General features: G+C 36.8%; 2 protein-coding genes across 2 annotated transcripts; both read left to right on the top strand.

Moving 5' to 3' along the window:
* The first annotated feature begins 1,531 nt into the window (after nucleotides 1–1,531).
* Nucleotides 1,532–2,521, top strand: LOC133316489 (uncharacterized). Its single transcript, XM_061518246.1, has 2 exons — nucleotides 1,532–2,058; nucleotides 2,161–2,521. Exons 1-2 carry the CDS (start codon nucleotides 1,532–1,534, stop codon nucleotides 2,519–2,521), a joined length of 888 nt encoding a protein of 295 aa, XP_061374230.1.
* A 74-nt stretch (nucleotides 2,522–2,595) lies between these two features.
* LOC133316488 (uncharacterized) lies at nucleotides 2,596–5,716 on the top strand. The gene is made up of 7 exons (XM_061518245.1): nucleotides 2,596–3,059; nucleotides 3,119–3,922; nucleotides 3,968–4,165; nucleotides 4,322–4,514; nucleotides 4,665–4,998; nucleotides 5,151–5,402; nucleotides 5,544–5,716. Exons 1-7 carry the CDS (start codon nucleotides 2,596–2,598, stop codon nucleotides 5,714–5,716), a joined length of 2,418 nt encoding a protein of 805 aa, XP_061374229.1.
* The last annotated feature ends 16,989 nt before the right edge of the window (nucleotides 5,717–22,705 follow it).

The raw sequence follows: 22,705 nt of genomic DNA, 5'->3' as shown, positions 1-22,705 counted from the left end.
CCCCTTTTGTTTGATTTGTCATTTTTCTAATATAATATGTATGTTAATGTTACTGTATGAGTTTTGATATCTCTTTGTAGATATAACTTTAACAGAAGCCAAACAATTTCCAGATTCGAAAATCTACACTGCCATTTTTGACACGCTATTCACCTATTTGCCATTTATAGGCCTAACTCGTCCATCTTTATCTGTAATTAAGGCCTTCTCAATTTCCCACTAAAGTATGAAGTTGATTGCATAGCTCACACGCATAGACATAATTTTTGTGTGTGTGTGTGGACTGCATATGTATATTTGAGATGTTTTAGTTATATCAGCATCAGCATGTTATATTAGCTTATTAGATTTTGTTACTCTTTTGATTCCTCAATTCAATAAATGACAAGATATTGAGGACTTTTAGAAAGTTGAAATCAACTATGGGAAGGAAAACAAGTTTCAATGGCAATGTTCCTTGCTGGAGGGAACTTGACGACTGTATCAAAAGGTGCAGAATCACTTCCTATCCTACCAAGGCTCTATTTGATGTATCATGTAAGAAAGACACACAATATTAACTGGAGTGAAGTTTAAATGCCTCATATAAATTGGAGTAAAGTTCATATGGTTCATATGGTTTACTTTAAAATTGTTTATTCTTAATTTTTTTTATCAGTTATCTCATCTGTGATTATTTTATGTCAAGGTCTGAATTTTCATTTATAAATGGGAATATGATAAAAATACCTATTGTTCACTGTATATTGTAGCTCAACTATATTCCTTCATTTTTAACCATTTTCAGTTTCACACAACAAATTTGTAAAACGAACACTGACTTCTCCATTTCCATTTTTAATCTCTTAGGTAGTGTTTGGTTGAAGGTTTATTTTGGGATTGATGGGAAAGTGTAAGTGGATATTGGAAAATACCACATTTGGTTCAGGTTTTTTCAAAAAATACTAAGATAGATGGGAAAATGACTTTTGTGTTGATTTTTGGATGCAATTCACTGTTACAGAATACCACTTGAGATGTGATATTTTGAGATAACTGGGGAAGTGAAAAAACAGGTGCAAAGTTTCTCCCGAACATAGATTTTGCATATTTAAATAAATTTCCCTGGTAATATTTCGATCAACCAAACAACTTTTTTTACATTTTCCTACCAAACTCACTTTCCAACCATTTCCCTATCAATTACATTTCCCTAGTAAAAAATTTTTTCTCCCGAACCAAACACTACCTTACTCTTATGGGTATGATGCTTTTTCATGTATACCCTCTTACTATTCATAGAGTAAAATAAACAGTTTATATAATTTTAAACCAAATTTAGATCGACTTTAATGAAAAAATATATATGCATAAAATGTAAGTGATAAAAAGAAGATAACTGATTTGAGGGTTTCTGTGTCGCCATGCAGAATCCTAACATACGTGAATTAGCATCAGAAGAAGTCGATAACCTACAAAGAAGCAAGAAGAAATACAAGGGGAGGGTCAGTTCTCTAATGATCATACTCTTGTTCAGCGAGAGGAAGCATGGATGGATGGTCAATCGAGTTTCAAAGAAATTCTGATGTGGCATAATGGTGAATGGGATGTAGATGAGGACTTAGATAACTTGGGGAAGAATGAGATGTTGTTGGATGGTGTTAATCCTGATGATCAAAATGGTGCCGAGAAAATAACTGATGTTACACTTGAAATCCGGGATGATGGAAAAACAAATTTCAAGCTTTCGAATCAGTTTAAAGAAAAGGCCTGGAAACCTTGGAAGCAATCGTTAATTATTAAGCTCCTTGGGAAGAAAGTCTTGATCAATTTCTTAAGGAAGAGATTGGAAAACATGTGGTCGAGGGATGGAAACGTTTTCGTCACAGATATTGAAAATGATTTTTACCTCGTTCGCTTTGAAAAAATTTCTGATATGGATCATGTCTTAACTGGAGGTCCTTGGATCATATTTGATCACTATTTGGCCATTCGATCTTGGGAACCAGATTTCAACGCATACCAATCTTCAATCAATAAAATTACTGCGTGGGCAAGGCTGCCGAGGTTTCCTATTGAGTATGTGAATACCCCTTTGATCAAGAGCGTATGAGATTGGATTGGTAAGTTTATCCGCTTAGATGCTGCAACCACTAACCTTGCAAGGGGGAAATTTGCTAGGATTTGTGTGGAGATTGATCTCAACAAGCCTTTAAAAGCTGAATATTTGATTGAGGGCCGATATAAGAAAGTAGAGTACGAGGGGCTCCACCTCATCTGCTACTCGTGTGGAAAGTATGGTCATAGGGCTGAAATGTGTAGTAATAAGGTGTTGCCAACGGATCTGAATAGTGATAACAGGAGAATGTCTCTGGAGAAGGATGTTTCAAATGATAACCAGGGTGTTTCGCAGGAGGGGGATGAGAATCATGCAGGCTATGGACCTTGGATGGTTGTTACTAGATCAAAAAAAGGTAGGATGGTTCCTCGGAATGATGAGGGTGGATTAGGCAAGGGGAAAAAAGATTTGTTAAGCCAATAGTCTCAGTCCCTAAGGAGGATTCAAGGGAGAGTGTTGCAACAATCGTGGTTAATAAGAATCAAGAGGGTTTGATAATGGAGGAAGGTCACAGTTTGAAGGAAAAAGAGATGACTGTGGTGGTTCATAAGGAAAAAAGAAGAGGATCTAAAGAGGGGCTAAGGTTAGTTGAAACAAAGAATGCTTTTGATCTAGTATGGGACGATGTAATGACAAATGATGAGGTTGAGGAGGATGGAAGGATTGATCAAGAAGATATTTTAAGAAGAATTCAAAATGCTGTAAAGGTCAGACTGAATCCAACCTTTGAGAAGACAGTTATGGAGAAAACTCAGGTGAATATGGAAACTGAGAGTAATGGGAATTCGCAAGGGAGTACTGCTGTTTTGGAATCTCCTGGTGTGAAGCTGGTTAAGGCTGGTTCGGACAAAATTCAACCACCAAAACCTCCTGATCCTAAAAATCAGGTTATCAAGGAAACTGTTAGCAAGCCTAGAGCTAATGTTACTCATTGTGGAGTAGGAAGAAATGTAATTGGCCGGTTATCTCAGCCTGTAAATCCTAAACTTTCTTAATGTCTTTGCTCTTTTGGAATTGTAGAGGTGCGGCCAAGCCTTCTATTGGTCGAACTTTGAAAATGATGGTTGATAATCATAATATTTGTATGGTTATTTTGTTGGAAACACGGACTGGGAGTGTGAATAGTAAGAAAATTTTGATAAAGATCAAGTTTGATTCTGCTATTTTTGAGGAAGCCATTGGGTTTTCTGGTGGTATTTGGGTTTTGGTGAAAAGTTCCAAAGCCAAGGTGCACTTGTTATCAAAATCAAAACAGTTCATTCACATGAGTGTGACAATTGAAGATGCTCAAAGTTTTGTCTGCACTGCGGTCTATGGTAGTCCCCGAGAAGAGGAGAGACATGTCATATGGGATGAAATTCTTCAACTTAGCCAAAATATTGAGGATCCTTGGTTGCTTGCTGGTGATTTTAACGACATTAAAAGTGTGGGGGAAAAGAAAGGTGGATCTTCCCCTGATAGATCCAAGTGTGACAGGTTCTTGAAGTTTTTAAATGATTGTCATGTGGATGATCTTCGTTGGTCTGGCCCTGTGTTTACCTGGCAAGGCCTGAAATGGGACCATTTGCAGAGGGTGTATAAGAAGCTTGATAGAGTAGTAGGTAACCTGCGTTGGAGGATTTGTTTTGAGGATGCTGAGGTTCGGGTGCTTCCTAGACTCCATTCGGATCATAATCCTCTTCTTGTGAATATTCTTGCTCGCAGTAGGCATTGGCAGGACAAGCCTTTTAGATTTCTTGCTTCCTGGTTGGATCATCCTACCTTTAATGACCTGATGGAACATAGATGGGATCAAAATGCAGATTTCAATTTCATGCTTAATGAGTTTGTATCTCACCTGAAATGTTAGAATAAGGAGGTCTATGGCAGTATAGGTAGGAGGAAAGCTAACCTGACTAAAGATATTGTTGATGTTCAACTAAAAAGGCCTTTTGCTGATAATTTGAACCTTCAAGATTTGGAGAATTTTCTGCAGGAGAACTTAGACGTTGTGCTAGAGGAGGAGGAATTGTTGTGGTTTCAGAAGTCTAGACAGAATTGGATAGTTGATGGTGATAGGAACACCAGGTTCTATCATTTGAAGACGGTCATCAGGAGAGGTTCTAACAAAATAATTAGACTGAAAAATGCTTTTAATCAGTGGGTGGAGGATCTGATAGAATTAAAGGACCTTGTGTGTAATTTTTATAAAAATTTGTTTAAGGAAGTGATTGAAAATCGTAGGTGGATCTCTTCCCCTAACAATTGGATGCCCTTATCTCAAGAGATAAAGGATGATATGATTGCTCTCCCTAGTATGGAAGAAGTTTCTAAGTTATTGCAAAACATGGGTGCCTTTAAAGCACCGGGTGTGGATGACTATCCTGCCATATTCTATCAGAGGCAATGGCATACCTTGAAGGGTCAAGTTTTGAGGGTAATCTGCAGCATATGGTGTAACCCTCATTTGGTGGAAGAGATCAATTCCACCCTGCTGGTGTTGATTCCTAAAATTAATTGTTGTGATTGTATTTCAAAGTTTAGGCCTATTTCTTTGTGTACCGTTCTGTATAAATTGTTGTCAAAGGTTATTGTCCAGAGATTAAAACCTATTATGAAAAATCTCATATCCCCAGCTCAGGTGAGTTTTGTTCCTAATAGGCAAATTCAAGACAACATTGTGATTGTGCAAGAATTAATCCACTATATGCATAAAATGAGAGGTAGGAAGACCTTTATGGCAGTGAAGATTGATCTGATTAAGGCCTATGATAGGATTTCTTGGAGTTTTATTCGAAGGACCTTGGAGGAAATTCAGATTCCAATGCAGCTCATTAATCTGATTATGCACTGTGTTCAATCATCTAATTTCAATGTCTTGTGGAAAGGGGGCAAGACTGAGATATTCTCTCCTTCAAGAGGTATTCGCCAAGGTGATCATCTTTCCCCTTATCTTTTTGTCATTGCCTTGGAGAAATTAACTCATATCATCAACACTCTGTGAGTGGTGGGCTGTGGAGTCCAATTCGGGTTGGAAGAGGTGGGCCTAGTATTTCTCATATTGCTTTTGCAGATGATTTAATGTTGTTCATGGAACCTAAGGAGGACCAATTGGATACTCTTTTGAAATGTCTCAATCTGTTTGAAGAAGTATCAGGTCAGAAGTTAAGTGTTGATAAAACTAGTGTTTATTTTTCAAAAAACACCAATGCTGAGATTATAAACACTATTACTCAGAAAAGTGGATTTAAACATGTGAAAAATATGAGAAGATACTTAGGCTCTATGATGCAACATGGTCGGGCTTCTAAGGATCTCTATGCAGGTATAGTGGACAAGCTCAAAGAGAAATTGAATGGCTGGACTCAGCAAACTCTGTCATAAGCTGGCAGGATTACTTTAGCACAATCGGTTTTGGCTTCTATCCATTATTTCCAAATGCAAACTTGCAAGCTTCCTGTGGCAGTGTGCAATGATATTGAGAGAATTCAGAAGAATTTTGTTTGGGGAGACAAAGAGGGTAGGAGAACTCATCATTTGGTTAGTTGGCAGACTATTCTGTTGCCGAAGGAGTATAGAGGTCTTGGATTTAAGAACTTAGCTCTAATGAATGATGCTCTCATTGCAAAGAGAGTTTAGAGTTTTTCGAATAATCCTGATCAACTTTGGGTTCATGTCCTGCATTCAAAGTATGGCAGTAGAAACAAAAAAAGGGTTTGTTTCAAGGTTTGCAGTGGAGATTCAGCTTTATGGAGGAACATGTGCAGGATTTGGAGAATTATGGAGGGAATTCTTAGGTGGGAGGTAGGTGATGGAAAGGACATTAACTTCTGGAAGGATATTTGGCTAATGAAGGATAAAACTTTCATTGAGGCAGCTAGCAATTTGGTCCCCAATATCAATGCTAATTTGGGTGCTGCTGATCTAGTCAATTTGAATGGTGAGTGGAATTTTGATCTTCTTCTGAGTTGGTTCACTGCCAATGTTATTGAGATCTTTAGAGGGACTCTTCCTCCTATGGATGCTGATGGGCCTTATGCTAGAACTTGGGATTTAGATGGAGATTCTATTTTATCAGTTAAGGCTATATACAGGTTTCTTTCAAGACAGAATATGGATATGGTCCCTAGCTCTAATAGATGGAAACAACTTTGGCAGTGGAATAGACCTCAAAAGATGAAAATTTTGATGTGGAAAGTTTTTCATGGTAAAATTCTGACCAAAAGCCGCACTGCTGGCTGGGGTAATGGGGATGATGTTTGTCCTATTTGTTTGAAAGATAGGGAAACTTTGCTGCATGCTTTAAGGGACTGTGATGAGGTTAAATCTCTCTGGATGCTTTTTGTGCCTAATAGTAGCTTATGCAGTTTCTTTTCTGGTGATGAGGATCAGTGGATTCAGCTTACTTTGAGTATCGAGGCTTCTGTTTCTGGTAGGGGATGGTTGTCTTTCTTTTTCGTTATTTGTTGAAAATCATGGTGTTGGAGGAATGAGTCCTTACATGGTGCGACTTATCCTACTGTTAGTGTGAGGCAGGATATTATTTGTAATTTAGGAAAGGATATTAATCTTGCTTGGATAAAGGTTGCTAACCGTATGTCAACAAGGAGAACTATGTTAGCTGATATCTGTTGGCAGGCTCCTCATGATAATTTTGTTAAAATCAACACTGATGGGGTGTCTAGAGGGAATCCTGGGCTGGCTGCTTGTGGTAGTTTGATTCGAGATTATCAAGGGAGATGTTTGGGGGGGGGATTTTCTTATAAGCTTGGTGTCTGTTCTTCTTTCCAGGCGGAACTTTGGGGTGTTCTTAGGGGTTTAGAGCTGGCCTGGAACGAAGGACACAGAAAAATCATTATTGAAAGTGACTGTTCTAGTGTGATCACTGTGCTTTCCAAGGAAAGGGAAGCAGTCTGTGAGTGTCATCTGATAACTCGTATACGGACATTGTTGAATAAAGATTGGAATGTGGTTCTCAAGCATATTTACAGGGAAGGAAATGTCTGCGCAGATTGGATTACTAATTCTATTATGGAGACGAATATCAATATCATGTATCAAGTTTGGAAGGATCCTCCTCCGGATCTTCAGTTTTTACTTCTTGGTGACATAGCTGCTGTCAGTAGGACTAGGACAGTGGTGTGTAGGGATTAGTTTGTTTGTTTTTCTGTTTGTTTGGGCTTAGGCCTTTTGGTTATCAAAAAAAAAAAAAAAATAACTAATCTTAGAAACCACAAAGCAGATTTGGACTTTACCATTTACACTAATATTATTAGTTTTTTTCAGGGAAAAATATTTATCCTTTTAAATGACATAACTTATATCCTTTCACTCTAACAAAGAGATGAGACCCACACCTTTATTTTTTTTTGTCAACTCTCTCTCCTCCTTTATCTATCTCTTTGTCTCTTTTAAAATGACACAACTTTTTTTTTTTTTTATAACAAAATGACACAACTTTACATCCTTTAAAATGACGCACACTTTTCCTTTTTTTATGACCTATAATAGCAGGTTTTATCAAGTATTTAGTGCACTTACTTGACAGTACATTGAAGTTAGGTTAATATTTTTATTTTATTACATGATAACATTATCTTTTTTATTAGTACATGAAATGATTAAATAGGATACCTATTTATATAGTTGGAAAAAGGAAAGTGACGCGTGGAGTGCTTTTAGCCTAACTTATTTAAGGCCTGATCTAACATGAATCCTATATATGATATAAAATTTGTTTTTTCGATAACCTATTTAGAGGTATTAATTAAGGCAAAAATGTTTATCCTTTTAAATGACACAACTTATATCATTTCACTCTCACAAAGAGGTGGGACCCACACTTTTATTTTTTTTTGTCAACTCTCTCTCCTCCTTTATCTATCTCTTTTTCTATCTTAAAATGACACAATTTTACATCCTTTAAAATGACACACACTTTACCCATTACTTAAAAGGCCTAACCTATTAACCTAGTTTATTTGCTTCTTTTTTTTGGAAACATTTATTCGCTTATTTTAAAGTAGACATATTAACCAAACTACTATCATACCGCCGATGACAAACTAAATTCCAAACATAGATTACAAAATCTAAAAATCGAACGTTCGTTCATAAACCCATACCAAATTTCCAAATTTAAACCAAAAAATTACATAAAATCCAAATTTAATCCAAACAGTTTCAACTATCAACGAAATAAAATAAATTTCAAATATTTCCATCTAATTGAACAAACCATCATATATAGCATGATCTAGAATAAAAATGCATGTTGAGCAATAAAGAAGAACAAGAACAGGGGAGAAGAAGCCGAAGCATTTCCATTGCCAAAACTTACGAACACCAGCTTGGGTCACATGCCAATCAATGTCATTGTTGTTGAAGGTGATAGCAAAAGGCCGTGGTTAAGTGATAGCGGTTTGACAGTTGACAAACAAATTTTTTTAGTGAGTCCAATTGAATTTTATTTTGTTCTAATGTTGGTTTATTATTTATTCATTTTTACAAAAGTTGATGTAATTAAAGTTACATATTATAAGAAGCTATGTTGCACCGACACCGATACGGGACACAAGACACAATACGACACGACGATACGTTAATTTTAAAAAAATGTTAAATTTTCAAACGTTAGGACACATTTTATATTAAATAATATTTTTAGCTTATATAGTGTATATGATATTTAATATTTAATAATTTAACAAAAAAATGAAACTAAATTTATAATACCCATCAATTTTGCAAAGAAACATAAGATATAAATATTTACTATTATATTTTCAAATTGAAAATCTCTTATACACTCCAGTTAGATTTATTCGGTATCTATTTTTAATTTTTATTATATTAGTTTGGTAAAATATCGATCAATCTTTTCATGATATGTAATGAAATTTTAAATATTATAGATTTCGAAGCGTGTCAGAGTGTTGGGGAGTGTCGAACGTGACACTTCAAGTTTTTTGAAGTGTTGGTGCTATATAGATAAGAAGAGACTGTGGCTAATATCGTCCCGCCAGCCAGATTTAGTATAGATTTTTTTCAAGAGTTCAGTTTTGTTAATCTTGTTTAAATGTAAGAAAAGGCTCCGTGTCGAACTCTGGTATGATGATGTCAAGTGGGTCCGGGGAGCTCATGGGAGACCATCACTGATGAATTAAGTTAGACCAACCATACCATGTCTCTAATACTATGTATCAAAATAAAACCTTAAGTGGGATCATAGATCCTCCCACTTATATGGACTTCATTTAGTTCATTACCAACTAATGTGAGTTTCCATCACACTTATATAGAGGTGGCACAACCCACCTCTAGCCAATCACCAAGCTAGCCCGAGCCAAACCTGCATCTGATACCACTGTCAAGTGGGCTAGGGGGAGCCCATAGTGAGGAACCATCACCAATGGGCTAAACTACACCAACCGTCAAGTGGATTCGACACCATATTTCCACCCAAAACCTTAAGGCATTAACTACATGGATCCTCCCACTTATATGAATTTCACTTAGCCCATTACCAAGCAATGTTTGGCTCCATCACATTTGAATATCCAACAATCTCCCCCTCAAGTGTAAAACCCAACATTGGTATACTCCCCTTCAACGGAAGCCTCTTTGAGTACTCTAGGCTCAAGTACTCAACCTGCCTTTAGCCAAACACCAGACTAGCTCGAGCCTAACCAGTCTTTGATACCATTGTCAGGTGGCCATGAGAGCCCATGGTTGGGGACCATCACTGATGGGTTAAGCTAGACTAACCACACCAAGTGGGTCCAATACCATGTCTCAACCTAAAACCTTACGGTATTGGGTTCATGGATCATCCCACTTATATGGACTTCACTTAGCTCATTACCAATTAATGTGAGATTTTATCACACTTGAATACCCCATCAATGCATGGCGGGGGAACACCACCAATGGACTAAGCTACACCAACCACACCAAGTGGATTCGACACCATATCACAATCCAAAATCTTAAGGCATTGGGTTCATCGATCTTCCCACTTATATGGATTTCAGTTAGTACATTACCCACTAAAGTGAGATTCCATCACACTTGAATACCCCAATAGAAGAGGAATTCACAAGTATTTGCACAAATCATATGAGTAATGGAGAATCCTATGGTCTGAGCAATATCTGTGGCTCTTATATGATGAATATTTTTTGACAAAAAAAAATCTTGCTTTATCATTACTTACCTTTTGTCCAAAAGAATTGCAAAAACACTCCAATATCTTTGATATCAGCCTCGCTTGGTGTTCAGAAGTTTCAACAAAAAGAAAGTGCATATATGTGGATCATTTTTCCTTTAAATTATTGGCTTTCAAATCTTTTTGTTAGTGGCCTCGTTGAGGAGATGAATCAATCTCTATGCAAAGCACAAAAAATATAATAATAAAGAATTACCTTGTCTAGTGCCACGGGTAGGGTGGAACTATCCATTAGTTGATCCATTCTAAATCACATTCATTAAATTGGAGGATATTCATTTTGTAAAAAGTTTAATAGTTGTCACCGAAATATAAATTGTAACACCTCATGTGCACCCGATGTATTCTCATCATAATGGTATTAAGCATAACTTAATCTTAATTACTAGCAGCAGAAATAACATTAAAATTATTAAGTGAAAATGCGTATAAACTTTTCCATTCTATATTAATTTGTGATCATTACTTGCATGTCGAGTTAATTGCAATACACATTAGTTATTCTTCAGTTATCTTATTCATAATTTATATACATGCTTACTTACACATTTTTTGAGCTAAGTATTACAAGAGAACATCCTTAAGCTTAATGTATCACTTAGAACATACATTTCTTGGTATAAGTTATCAAATTTCATTCATGTCATACATACCTAAATAATATTGTGTAGCAATCCATTGCGTAGGCTTTTATATACATAACATTGTCTTAATTAATAGATAACATTTAATCATGTCATTACGTTATATAATCAAAACAATACAAATACTCAGTGCCATATGCTAATACATGTTCTCAAACAATATTAAACAAGATTATTTCAAAATGGCATAGACAATCTTTATGCTCTCAACCAATGTAAACATAGCATAATGTATCAAATGTCAGTCAAAACATGCACTGATCTCTATCCTGGCCTCACGCCACGAGATGCTCCAACATCATCACTCATAGTACCTGAGAAATGGTCCCGGTGAGATAACAATCTTAGTAAACTAAGGGTCTTTAAAGGATTTCTTCGCCCCTAAGTTCACTTCAAGTATAAAGCAATAAGAAGAAATATAATACAATATATGTATGACAATACAATGCTCATAATCACAATCAGCAAGCCATCCCTCAAGATGCTCGTTCATCCCTGGAATGCTCATATGGTACCTCCAAAAAAAGTTCTTCCATCACATGGGCATCTTTTCTTTGGTATTCCACTCACTCAGTATTCCATCCACATTACTTAGGTACTAAGGAGGTCGATATTATACTTTAAAGAGTAGAGTCCTCTAAACAAAGCACTTCCGAGACAAGGTTCTTCCATCATAAGGGCATCCTTTCTCAGGCATTAGCACTCACATATGTGTGTGTGTGTGTGTGTGTGTGTGTATCAATGCAATAATCACTTGGCCAAGGATCCAATCAATACATAACACTACCAATCAATTAAGCAACATTATTAAGGAATCACAACATATGCATTAGGCCGAATCATTTACATATAACATGCATTATAACAACTCTTAGTGTTGTACACCTACTATCAAACCATTACTCCCTCGGAGTATGGTGGAATAGAAAGGGGATCAAGTCCAAAGTCCGAAAGCTTACCTTTAGTAAATGATGGGACGTAAATTCGTTCCCATCTAAGTCCATTTTGATGGCAAAATACCACATGTTCCCTCATCTGATGAGCAACTTTGGCATGAAAATCACTTGTTTTACACATTTGTGACAAAAACACAGTGGAGGAACGGATGATAATGTATTCCTTTAAAATATATTAAAAGGGGGACGAACTGAGACGTATTTAATGCACCTGCTCCACTCATTTAATGCCTTTGTACACTTTGCAGGTGACGTAAGGTTAAAGTCTTCTAAAAGCAAAGGCGGTGCACCAACTGAGCAGCTGGAAACGTGAAGAGCAGAGAATCAAGAGTTCTCATTGGCTGAAAAGGAAATCAAAGCATGGGAAGGACTGCAAACAACGGCTAATCATCACCAAATCCTGTTCCATCCAGCAATTTGCGCAATCTTCACGCTCTGCTGCCACCATCCCGTCCCCTCAGTCAAGCAACTCGCTCCAAAGGATTTACAACATTGCCACTCCTCTTCCATCTATAAATAGGACCACCCCCACACAAAAACACCATCGAATCCTGGAGGGTTTGAAGTCCGAAAGGAAGAGATCACCCAATATTAGTAGTTAGTAACTTAGTTTTATTTTAAGTTGTAACTATAGTTAAGTGACAACCCATCTCTGTTCTCTGTATCAACCCTTAAGACTCCTCACGAGCATCAACCCATCTTTCTCCATTTTTTGTTTCTTTTGTAAACTGTCTTTTCAATTAATATAAGTGTTTTTCTCTTCGTTCCATTTATTATCTCTTAATTGAATCTCGGGTCTATGGGATTTCAGTTGGGAATAATTTTGTTTAAACTATCAGCCATGAGCTGAACTATTTGTGGAACGGGTGAACTGTGAAACTCTTAAAGAACTGTTTTCAAAACTCTTGACTGAAGCTTTTTGTATTTCTTTGGCTAAGTAAGCTATATTCATTGTGAACCAATGGAAATTGGGCACATACCGAGAAAGAAACTTCCATAAGGAAGGGATTTCAGACAGCTTAGCCATTGTGGGAAGGTAGTGTTATGGCAAAAACACTACTGGTCACCTTAGGAATAAGGGGCCAACTCGTCCATTTTAAGGTTCTGTTCTAAGTACCTGTTGGAGGCAAGGGAGCCATAGGAATATGAAAACTTGTGAGCCATCTAGTCCATGAGCTGAGGAATCAGAGTTGGCAGACAAGAAACTGGGACAAAGCCAAAAAGTGCTAAGTCTTGAGCAGAGAAAACAGCCCCTTTAAGAGTGGAGCAGTAAATCCGTTCCTTCTGTTAAACTGTTTTAGCCACTACCCTGTTGTCTCTTGATTATAGTTACTTCTGTTTTAGTAGTTTTTACTTTATTAAATCTTGCACTTATAAAACTCCAATGATTATTATCTCACCTTCTTCTAAACATGAAGGATTATATACATAACGCAGCGAGCAATTGTTTGTCACTAGATTGAACCTACTGTTCCTGAGGAACATTGTCAAGACAGTAGGGAACGTTTGACCAGACAGTTCATTTACTAACTTTTCTTCTCATCTTCATTCTTTATAAAACAGTATAAGACAATAATTAGGACTCTATCCTCGTGGGAACGATAATTTGGGCACTAATACTCCCTTTATTACTTGATGCGTGCACTTGCGCACTTGGGTTGGAACTAAGGGAACAAATTTGTGTTCTGCAAGATCAGAGGAACGTCCCCTATCAGAACTTATATTTTTCCACCATCAGCAAACCACCCAACAGTAAACTTTCATGATATCCCAGTGTCAACACACCAACTGCTCACTAGCCACACCTATCCTAACGGTGAAAGTATGATCAACAATACACATCATACCATAATCATCAAACAAGTAATTATAATTTATAATTGTTATAAATCTATATTCATTAAGAATCTCTTTCACTTGCAATTTCTTTATCACTAATTAGCTAAGGATAAATTAGAACATCTTTGAATAACTCCCATTATTTAAGAATCCTTAAGACATTAACTTTCACTTTTAAGTAAGGCAAGTTAATGTCACTTGTCTTTTACGTATTAAATCTTTATGTAGGGACGCCAAATCAAGGTAAGAGGAACTAGATCAACTCCTCTAAGGTCTCATACCCTTAGAACATCATTACTAGCACAATATAGTCTATAAGTCATTTTCTTGAAGAATAGTCCAAAGAAACTAACTTTGTTGGCATATTTAGCACTAAACCATGCTTACCATTTTAAAAACTGATTATACAACTCATTATCATAGATTTTAATATTTTACTATCTTAAACTAGACCTCTCAAACTTTCCAACAACATATAATGTCTTAATTGAATTTGTATAACTCAGATCATGTCTTTCACAACTGACTATTGTAAACTGGGCTTTTGAAAATAGAGTAGAGACTTTAAACTCAAACTGGGATTGATTCATTTATCCAATGGATATAAGATTTTATAGGATTATAGCCCTATATGTTAGATTCATATAGGTCCAAACCTCATTCAATTTGGAGCCTGTATCTCAAGTTATGTTCATTTTACTACAATATGTCCTGCCTAGTGAATGTGACAACACTATTATCTTAACTTCATAACCAATTTAGGCTACTGAAACATTAAAATTGGATTTCAATTTCTTCATAAAAGTTTTATCTTAGAGTCTTATCTTTTCAAAACACATGGGAATGGGCCAAACTGATATTTGTAACTCCAGATATGGCCAAATATTTGAAGAAGGTTCGAAATTTGTAACAGCACTGCCCCAAGGACTTTGGGCACAATTACATCCCACTAACCACCAAGTCATAATTCGACCCATTCATGAAAGTTGTAGGTCTTTTCAAAACACTAAAGTATGTTTAAATACAAGGTCTAAAACTCATGAAGTGGACGAAATACAAACTGTGTTCAATCAAAAAATTAGGGTTACAATTGTAAAACCAATATGTTGTCTTTTCTTTTTTTCAGCAACAAGAAATTCTATTTTTGTTGCAAAAAGGTTGTACAATTATCTCCCGAGGTCGTATGAACACTTAATCAATGTTACCTCATATCATAAACATATAAACCACATCAAGACTCAACCTTTAACCTAAATCAAGTCATTTATCATGAAAATTTAAAGAAAGTTCATGTTTTTCTTACCACGAAGCTTCATCCAAGCAAGAAGAAGTATCCCAAGCTTTCAGCAACCAGAAAAAGAGACACTTTACAAGCTCAACCATTGATTTCCATGGTTGACTAAAGAGGGGGTACATATTTGAACTTGTAAAGGTTGTTTCTTTCACACCAAGATGCTTCAATACAAGGTGTGTAGATGACTCAATCATTCAAGAATGAAGGGATGATACTCTTAATCTCCAAAAATAGCAAGTTATCGTTCCTAAGATGGAATTTTTCTCCTCTACAATGCCTAGCTTTAAGTGGGTTCTATGGTGGGATAATGTGGGAAGAAGGTAGATGAGTGTCTTTGGTTGTTTCTTGGAGGAAAAGATGAAACCCTATGAAGAGTGAAGGGAAGGGGCGACCAATGTGAAGAAGAAGGTTGTTGTCTTTGTGTTTAGAAATTGAAAAAATGAAGTAATGAGAGAAGAGAGTAGGTCTAGGTTATTTTAGTTGTACCCACATAACTTAATTGGTAATTACATCCTAACCCAGTCACTCAAATTTTGTTTTCTTCTTAACACATGGGTTACTTGACTTATGCCTTTTTTTCTTGTCAATTTAACTTCACAAATTTTATGGAGTCATAACCCCTAATTTATTTTTAGATTTCTGGTTACTTTTGCCTACTGTAATTATTTTTACAACGAAACACATAGTATCCATACTTTTCACAGAAAAGTGATTTAATTTGAATAATTATAATTTTCTTCTAATTAAATTATTTAATTACTAAATAATTTTCTAAAATCACAATTTATTTTATTTTTTAAGTTTTTAGGTAATTTGTCTATTCGCAGTTTTACCGCAAAATGACATTGTTCGCAATTTTCTCAAAACATTGATTTAATTTCAAACAATTAAATCTCTCATCTAATAATTCTCTTTTAATTATTATTAAATTTCTAAAATCTCAATTTAACGGTCCGAGTTCTTACAGCAACCTCATAGCTTGATGGAGGAAGTTCCAATCTACTTTGTCATTTACCTTCTCTAAGTTCATTTTTATTGCCATCCAACCTCTGCTTCTTGTTTTTGAGCGCATAGAATGCATGATTTTCTAAGCAATGATAATGTGGTCTGAACTTTGCCATTTTTTATGTAACTACATTGGTTGGGCATAATCAACAAGTTAATATGATGATGGAGATAATTTGTTATAATGTTAGTAACATCACAACCAAGTAAATGATATTACGAAGACTTATCGGTCATAATCGCTTAACTGACTTCGGGGTGTCCACTTTAGGAATTAGGCAAAGAAGAGTTTGATTTATTTCCCCAACTCTGGTTAGGTTAATAAAAATCCCTTGCACCAAATAAAAGACCGAACCTCCAATTTTGTATCATTGAGATTGGAGAAACACTACCTAGACACAATGGAGATTTGTAAAATCCCATGCTAAAAAGTACTTATTTTATCTCTTCATTATTAGGAGTAGAAGCCATCCAATAGAATAAAGGATAAGTTATTTTTTCGAATTGGCCTATTAAACAGAAGAGAGTAGCTTATTGTTGTCTGTCGTATAAAGATCTTCAAAGTTCCTGAATACCATTATTTTGAGAGCTTATGGATCTGTCACCCAATTATTGTCATCGTCTTTCTAGGTAACAATTTTGTTATGTTTTCTTCTTACAACCGTAGAGGAATCGTTGAACTTTATCTTTTTGTCTCCAAACTTTAGTCAACAACATCTTGACCTTTGAAACCACATTAATTTTTCTTGCACATAAATCCTGTTCAGCTCTGCCTAGAGTTGACGGTGCAAAGTTTCTGTCGGTAAGGCCAATATCTTGCCTTGGCATGGTCTAGTGTGGGCCGAGGTCAGTTCTAACCATGATATATGGGCTGGTAAGAATAAGTAGAAAGAGTTGCATCTAGATTAACAACTAATCTTTTGGCCTAATGATAAACGATCAATTTAATAGTTTCAAGAGTGTTTCATACGCAACAATTTAGTTTTGCATTTATCCTACACATATGAGCATGTATACTATATTTACGATTCAAGTGAGCCTTAAAAGTGTTTTGATGTCATTCTAAAGCTTGTTATTGGAAGTGAGTTTTAGCAACACTCCATTGAGTGTTTTCCCTAACAACGATCAACTATCTCCCCAAACCCTTCATATGTAGCCAAGCAACCATAAATATGAAAGTTCTCTTGTAGTCATGATGATTTGGCTTGAAACCCTCGCAGAGAATAACAGGAGCATGATTAGAGTTATAGAATGGTAAATGGATGATGAATCTATTTGGGTAAGTAATAATCTGTTTCATGTTAGATAGAGCTCGATCAAGCCTCTCTTGAAGATGCCCTTTCCTCCTCAAAAAACATGAACTTTTAAAACTAGTATATGATTCTATGCAACATGCACTTTTTGAATTCTTAAATACTGCCAAGGCAAGGAGCATCTCACTTTTTTTTTCTTCATTCGTATATGCATTAAAAGCCTCCATTATGGCCCAAGGGATGTTTATAGGCTTTTTGACCAAATAGGGGTCATTGACCTTTAAATGTACCAATTTGGTATCCGGTTGGCATATTTTACTAGTGGGGTCTTCAAGTTTCGCACGCTTATTGGGGAGGAGGGAAGTGCAGTGGGTTTGAGTCCCACACCCCTCCTCGCCAGAACTCATGTTTTTTTTTCCAGGTGAGTGCCACGACTTTCCCCCGAAACTCGAGATCTACGCAATGACACCTCATTTAATATATTTTATCTCTCACAAACATAGTTCGTATTTGTAACAATGTTGTCATAATCATAAGAGTGTTTAAATTCATAAGTTCCCGAGTTCTTTCCGAACCAACACCATGAGCTACAACACATGCCATCGATTGACATGTTTTATCTATGTGAATGATGTTATTTAATTCCTTTGCTGAAAAAATTGTTGGCTCAGAGGTTAACGCTCTTGTGATTGTGGAAATATTGTTGCAAATTTGAACTATGTTTGTGGAATATAAAATATGTCAAATGAGGTGTCATTGCGTAGATCTTGAAAATTTACGGCCTTCCAAAATTTTACAGTAATGGAATTGCCTACGTGGTGCTGACATGGCATCAGTCCCATCAGGATCATTGACGGGACTAGTCCCGTCCGTACCAGTGATGTGTTTGACTGCATTAGTTTGGAAAAACTTATCCAATCAGCTTTAACTAGGTAATTCTTTTGCCCAGCAGTCTTAGATGAGTGCTTTTCCCGATTAATGAGTAGTGTTTAGTATTCTGCTTTTAAACGTTCTTGTGATTGTGGTACCATTGTTACAAATTCGAACTATGTTTGTGGGAGATAAAATATAGCAAATGAGATGTCATTGCGTAGATCTTAAAAAGTTATGTAAAATAAAAAAAAAATATCTAATTTGAATACCCGATCAAAAGTTATGGCCTTCGAAATTTTACGATAATAGGGCTATTTACGGTAACAGATTTGTGCCACTTGACACACTCATGTGAGTTCCCCAAAGGGTTGCAACACTCGCCTAACTTGAAGTCCCCCGTTGGTAAAATATGCCAACTAGATACCAAATTGTTACATTAAGTGTTTAAAGACCCCTTTGGCTCAAAGAGCCGATGTTTATATCTTTTCTTAGACTCAGTGTCTCCTCCCACAAAATACACCTTATTCTTCTAGGGCTCCTATAGATAAAAACTCATTAGCTTTTTGTTGTAAATATTTGTTATTTTATTATTATTAGTATTTGTTGTATTGGGTCAAGCCCATTAGGTCAAGTATTAGGTCAAGTATGAGGGTTTTCATTCTCTATAAATAGAGACCTCTTTGTACAGATTATTTACACAATTCAATAATATTTCAAGCACCCTTTTCTTTCAAGTTGGTATCAGAGCTCTCGATCCTGAGGGCTCTGCTTCCGCAATTACCGCTTCTCCTTTCCTCCTCTCGCCGCCAATCAGCCGCCACTGGAAATTTTTTCCAGGGACCTTTTTTGGACCGAGAGGACCTGTTTTCAAACCTTTTTTCTCTGATCTTTCAGTCTGTGGACCTTTTACAATCAATTGACGGCCGGATCTCTTAAGAACGACTCAAACCCACTACTTTTCATCACTGGAACAGTACTTTCTGGTGACCATTTGGACTCCGCTCAGCCACAGAAGGGACCACCACCTCCGCACGCGCTGCCACACTCCCGGCGAGTGAGGCCCACTCGCAGACACCTCCACCGGTGCGTGGAGGCGCGTGACTGCTTCTTTCCAGCTCCGGTCAACAGCGTTCTGATCGTCTCTTCATCCTCTTTCTGGATCTGCGATTTTTTCTCAGATCAGACGTCGTTTGGTATTTTTTCCGTATTTTTTGGATACTTGGTGCTATTCTTTGACAAGTTTTGTGTAGTATGGCCCCTTCTCAAAGGATTTCCTTTACCAAGTTTTTTTATGGTGCATCTTCTAGAAGAGATGATCGATGGTGTTCTTATTGTTAAAGAACAGGTCATATCAAAGATCTATGCTTTCGCCTCCATGGAAAGCAAACTATCTTAGAAAATATGGCAAGGTTGCGTGGTCAAACACATTTTACTTCCTCTGAAATAACTCCTGCACCTAATAAGACCCAACCTGCATTTCGTCCAGATGAGTTGGAACGGCTCCGAACCATTCTTGATTCTATGAGTAAGCCATCTGATACTAGTGCTTTGACTATGACTAGTATGAGCTCCAAAACTTATTCTTTCCTTTCTTCATGTAATGATTTTAAACATTCTTGGGTTGTTGATTCTGGTGCTACTGATCATATGGCTTGTTGTGCTGACTCCTTTACTTCTTATCATCCTACCATTGGAACTCATACAATAGCCGTAGCTGATGGCTCTCATACATCAGTTGCGGGTTCTGGTGACATAAACTTACAGCAGTCCTTACATCTTAAGGATGTTCTTCATGTTCGTAAACTATCCACGAATCTTCTTTCTATTCATAAAATTACAAAAGATTTGAATTGTACTGTAACCTTCTATCCTATCCATTGTGTTTTTCATGATCTCGCCACGGGGAAGACGATTGGTAGTGCTAAAGAGCAAGGTGGGCTGTACTATCTGGTGTCACAATCTCCTGCAAATAAAGTAACAGATCACATCTTGATGTCTCATGGTCAATCAACTGCTGATTCTTTGATTTGGCTTCATCATAAGCGCTTAGGTCATCCTCCATTTAGTTTACTCAAATCTTTATTTCCTCATTGTTTTTGTCTAAGTCTGTTGAGTCTTTTCATTGTGATGTTTGTGAATTTGCTAAGCATCATCGTGTGTCTTTTCCTTCTAGTATTACTAAGAGTGTTGAACCTTTTGATCTTATTCATTCTGATGTTTGGGGTCCCTCTAAAGTCCCTCATGCTTCTGGAAATAGATGGTTTGTTTCTTTTATTGATGATTGCACTCGTGTAACTTGGGTGTACTTAATGCGTGAAAAGTCTGAGGTACCACAACTGTTCTTTCAATTTTATAAAATGATTGAGACCCAGTTTGGTAAAAAAATCAAGAGACTAAGAACAGATAATGGTACTGAATATGTTAATCACAGTTTTTCCCAATTTATAAGAAATAACGGTATGATTCATGAACTTACTTGTGTTGACACCCCCCAACAGAATGGGGTTGCTGAAAGAAAAAATCGTCACCTTCTTGAAGTGGCTCGTGCATTAATGTTTCAGACACATGTACCCAAATACTATTGGGGAGATGTTATTCTTACTGCAGCATTCTTGATCAACCGTTTACCCATTCAGGTACTTGACCATGTAAGTCCTATTCACTCTATGACTTCTTTTTTCCCTTCTATTCCAACTGTGATGAGTCTTCCTCCACGAGTGTTTGGGTGTGTTGCTTTTGTTCATTTTCATAAACATCATCGCAGTAAGTTGGACCCTAGGGCTATTAAATGTGTTTTTCTTGGTTATGTTCCTTATAAGAAGGGCTACAAGTGCTATCACCCTAGTAGTAGGAAATTTTTTGTTTCTATGGATGTTACATTTCAGGAATCTGAGTCCTTTTTCCAAGGTCCTCATCTTCAGGGGGAGAATCCTTCACCAGAAATCTCATCACCTCCCTTCTTTGAGTTTGAATCTTCAGTGTCTACTCCTTTACCTATGTCAGTGTATCCTCCTCTTGGTCCTGTTCCTCCTGTGTCTTTTCCTCCTGTGTCTGATCCTCCTGTGAGTAATCCTCATGTGACTGATTCTCCTGTGATTGATACATCAAGTACACCAGAGATACGGAAGATTATGACACCTGAAAGAAGGAATAAGCCCACATTGTCTCAGCAGCAACCTCAATCGTCTGAACCACTGGTAAGTCTTGAATCTCATATTTCTGATCATGATGTTAATACTTCTGATGACTTACCCATTACTACTGATTCTGATGATTTACCCATTGCTCTTAGAAAAGGAAAAAGAGCTTGTCCCAAGAAATCTTGTCCCTCTTGTACTCAATACCCTATCTCCCATTTTGTTTCCTCTGCTAATCTTTCTGTGTAGCACAAAAGCTTTGTTTCAGCACTAGACTCTATTCCAATCCCAAAATCAGTACATGAAGCCTTGAAAGATAGGAATTGGGCTCAAGCCATGCAAGAGGAAATGAATGCGTTGGAGAAAAATAAAACATGGGAGGTTATTGATAGACCTAATGGAAAGAAAGCAGTAGGGTGCAGATGGGTTTATGCCCTGAAATATAATTCTGATGGAACTCTTGAGAGATACAAGGCTCGATTAGTTTCCAAAGGTTACACTCAAACCTATGGCATTGATTATAAAGAAACATTTGCTCCAGTTGCAAAGATGAATACGGTGAGAGTCTTGTTATCCCTTGTTGCCCATTACAATTGGGATATAAATCAATTTGATGAGAAAAATGCTTTCCTCAATGGTGAGTTAGAAGAAGAAGTCTACATGGAAATCCCGCCTGGTTTTGATTCTGTGAAGGGAGAAAATAAAGTTTGTAGATTAAAAAAGGCCTTGTATGGATTGAAGCAGTCACCTCGTGCCTGATTTGGAAGGTTTACTAAGGTTATGATGACCTTAGGATACAGACAGAGTCAAGGAGATCACACTCTTTTCTTCAAGCACTCCCATAATGGGAAGCTTACTGTGCTCCTTGTATATGTTGATGACATTATTATCACAGGTGATGATTTTGTGGAGAAACAGATTCTGCAAACACGACTTGCCTCTGAGTTTAAAGTCAAAGACCTTGGGAAATTGAGATATTTCCTAGGGATAGAAGTAGCTCATTCAAGGAAAGGAATTTTTATTTGCTAGAGGAAATATGATCTTGATCTTCTCAAAGAAGCATGAAAGCTCGGGTGTAAACCCTCTAATACTCCTATTGAGCAGAATCACAAGATAGGCTATGAAGAAGAGAGTCCTCCAGTTGATAAAGGACAATATCAACGGCTAGTTGGGAAATTGATATATCTGGCTCATACTAGACCAGACCTAGCTTATGCTGTTAGTGTTGTCAGTCAGTTTATGCACGATCCAAAGGAGAAACACATGCAGGCAGTAGAGAGAATTCTGTAGTATCTTAAAGCTACTCCTGGTAAAGGATTATTATTCCGTCGTGATGGCAATCTCTCTTTAGAAGTTTACACTGATGCTGATTATACTGGATCCGTGACTGACCGTCGTTC

This window comes from Gastrolobium bilobum, unplaced genomic scaffold (assembly GCF_033153095.1).
Source record: "Gastrolobium bilobum isolate Gb01-03AN ecotype WA unplaced genomic scaffold, APGP_CSIRO_Gbil_v1 utg8685, whole genome shotgun sequence".
Lineage (NCBI taxonomy): Eukaryota > Viridiplantae > Streptophyta > Magnoliopsida > Fabales > Fabaceae > Gastrolobium > Gastrolobium bilobum.
This window is presented reverse-complemented; position numbering and strand designations above follow the sequence as displayed.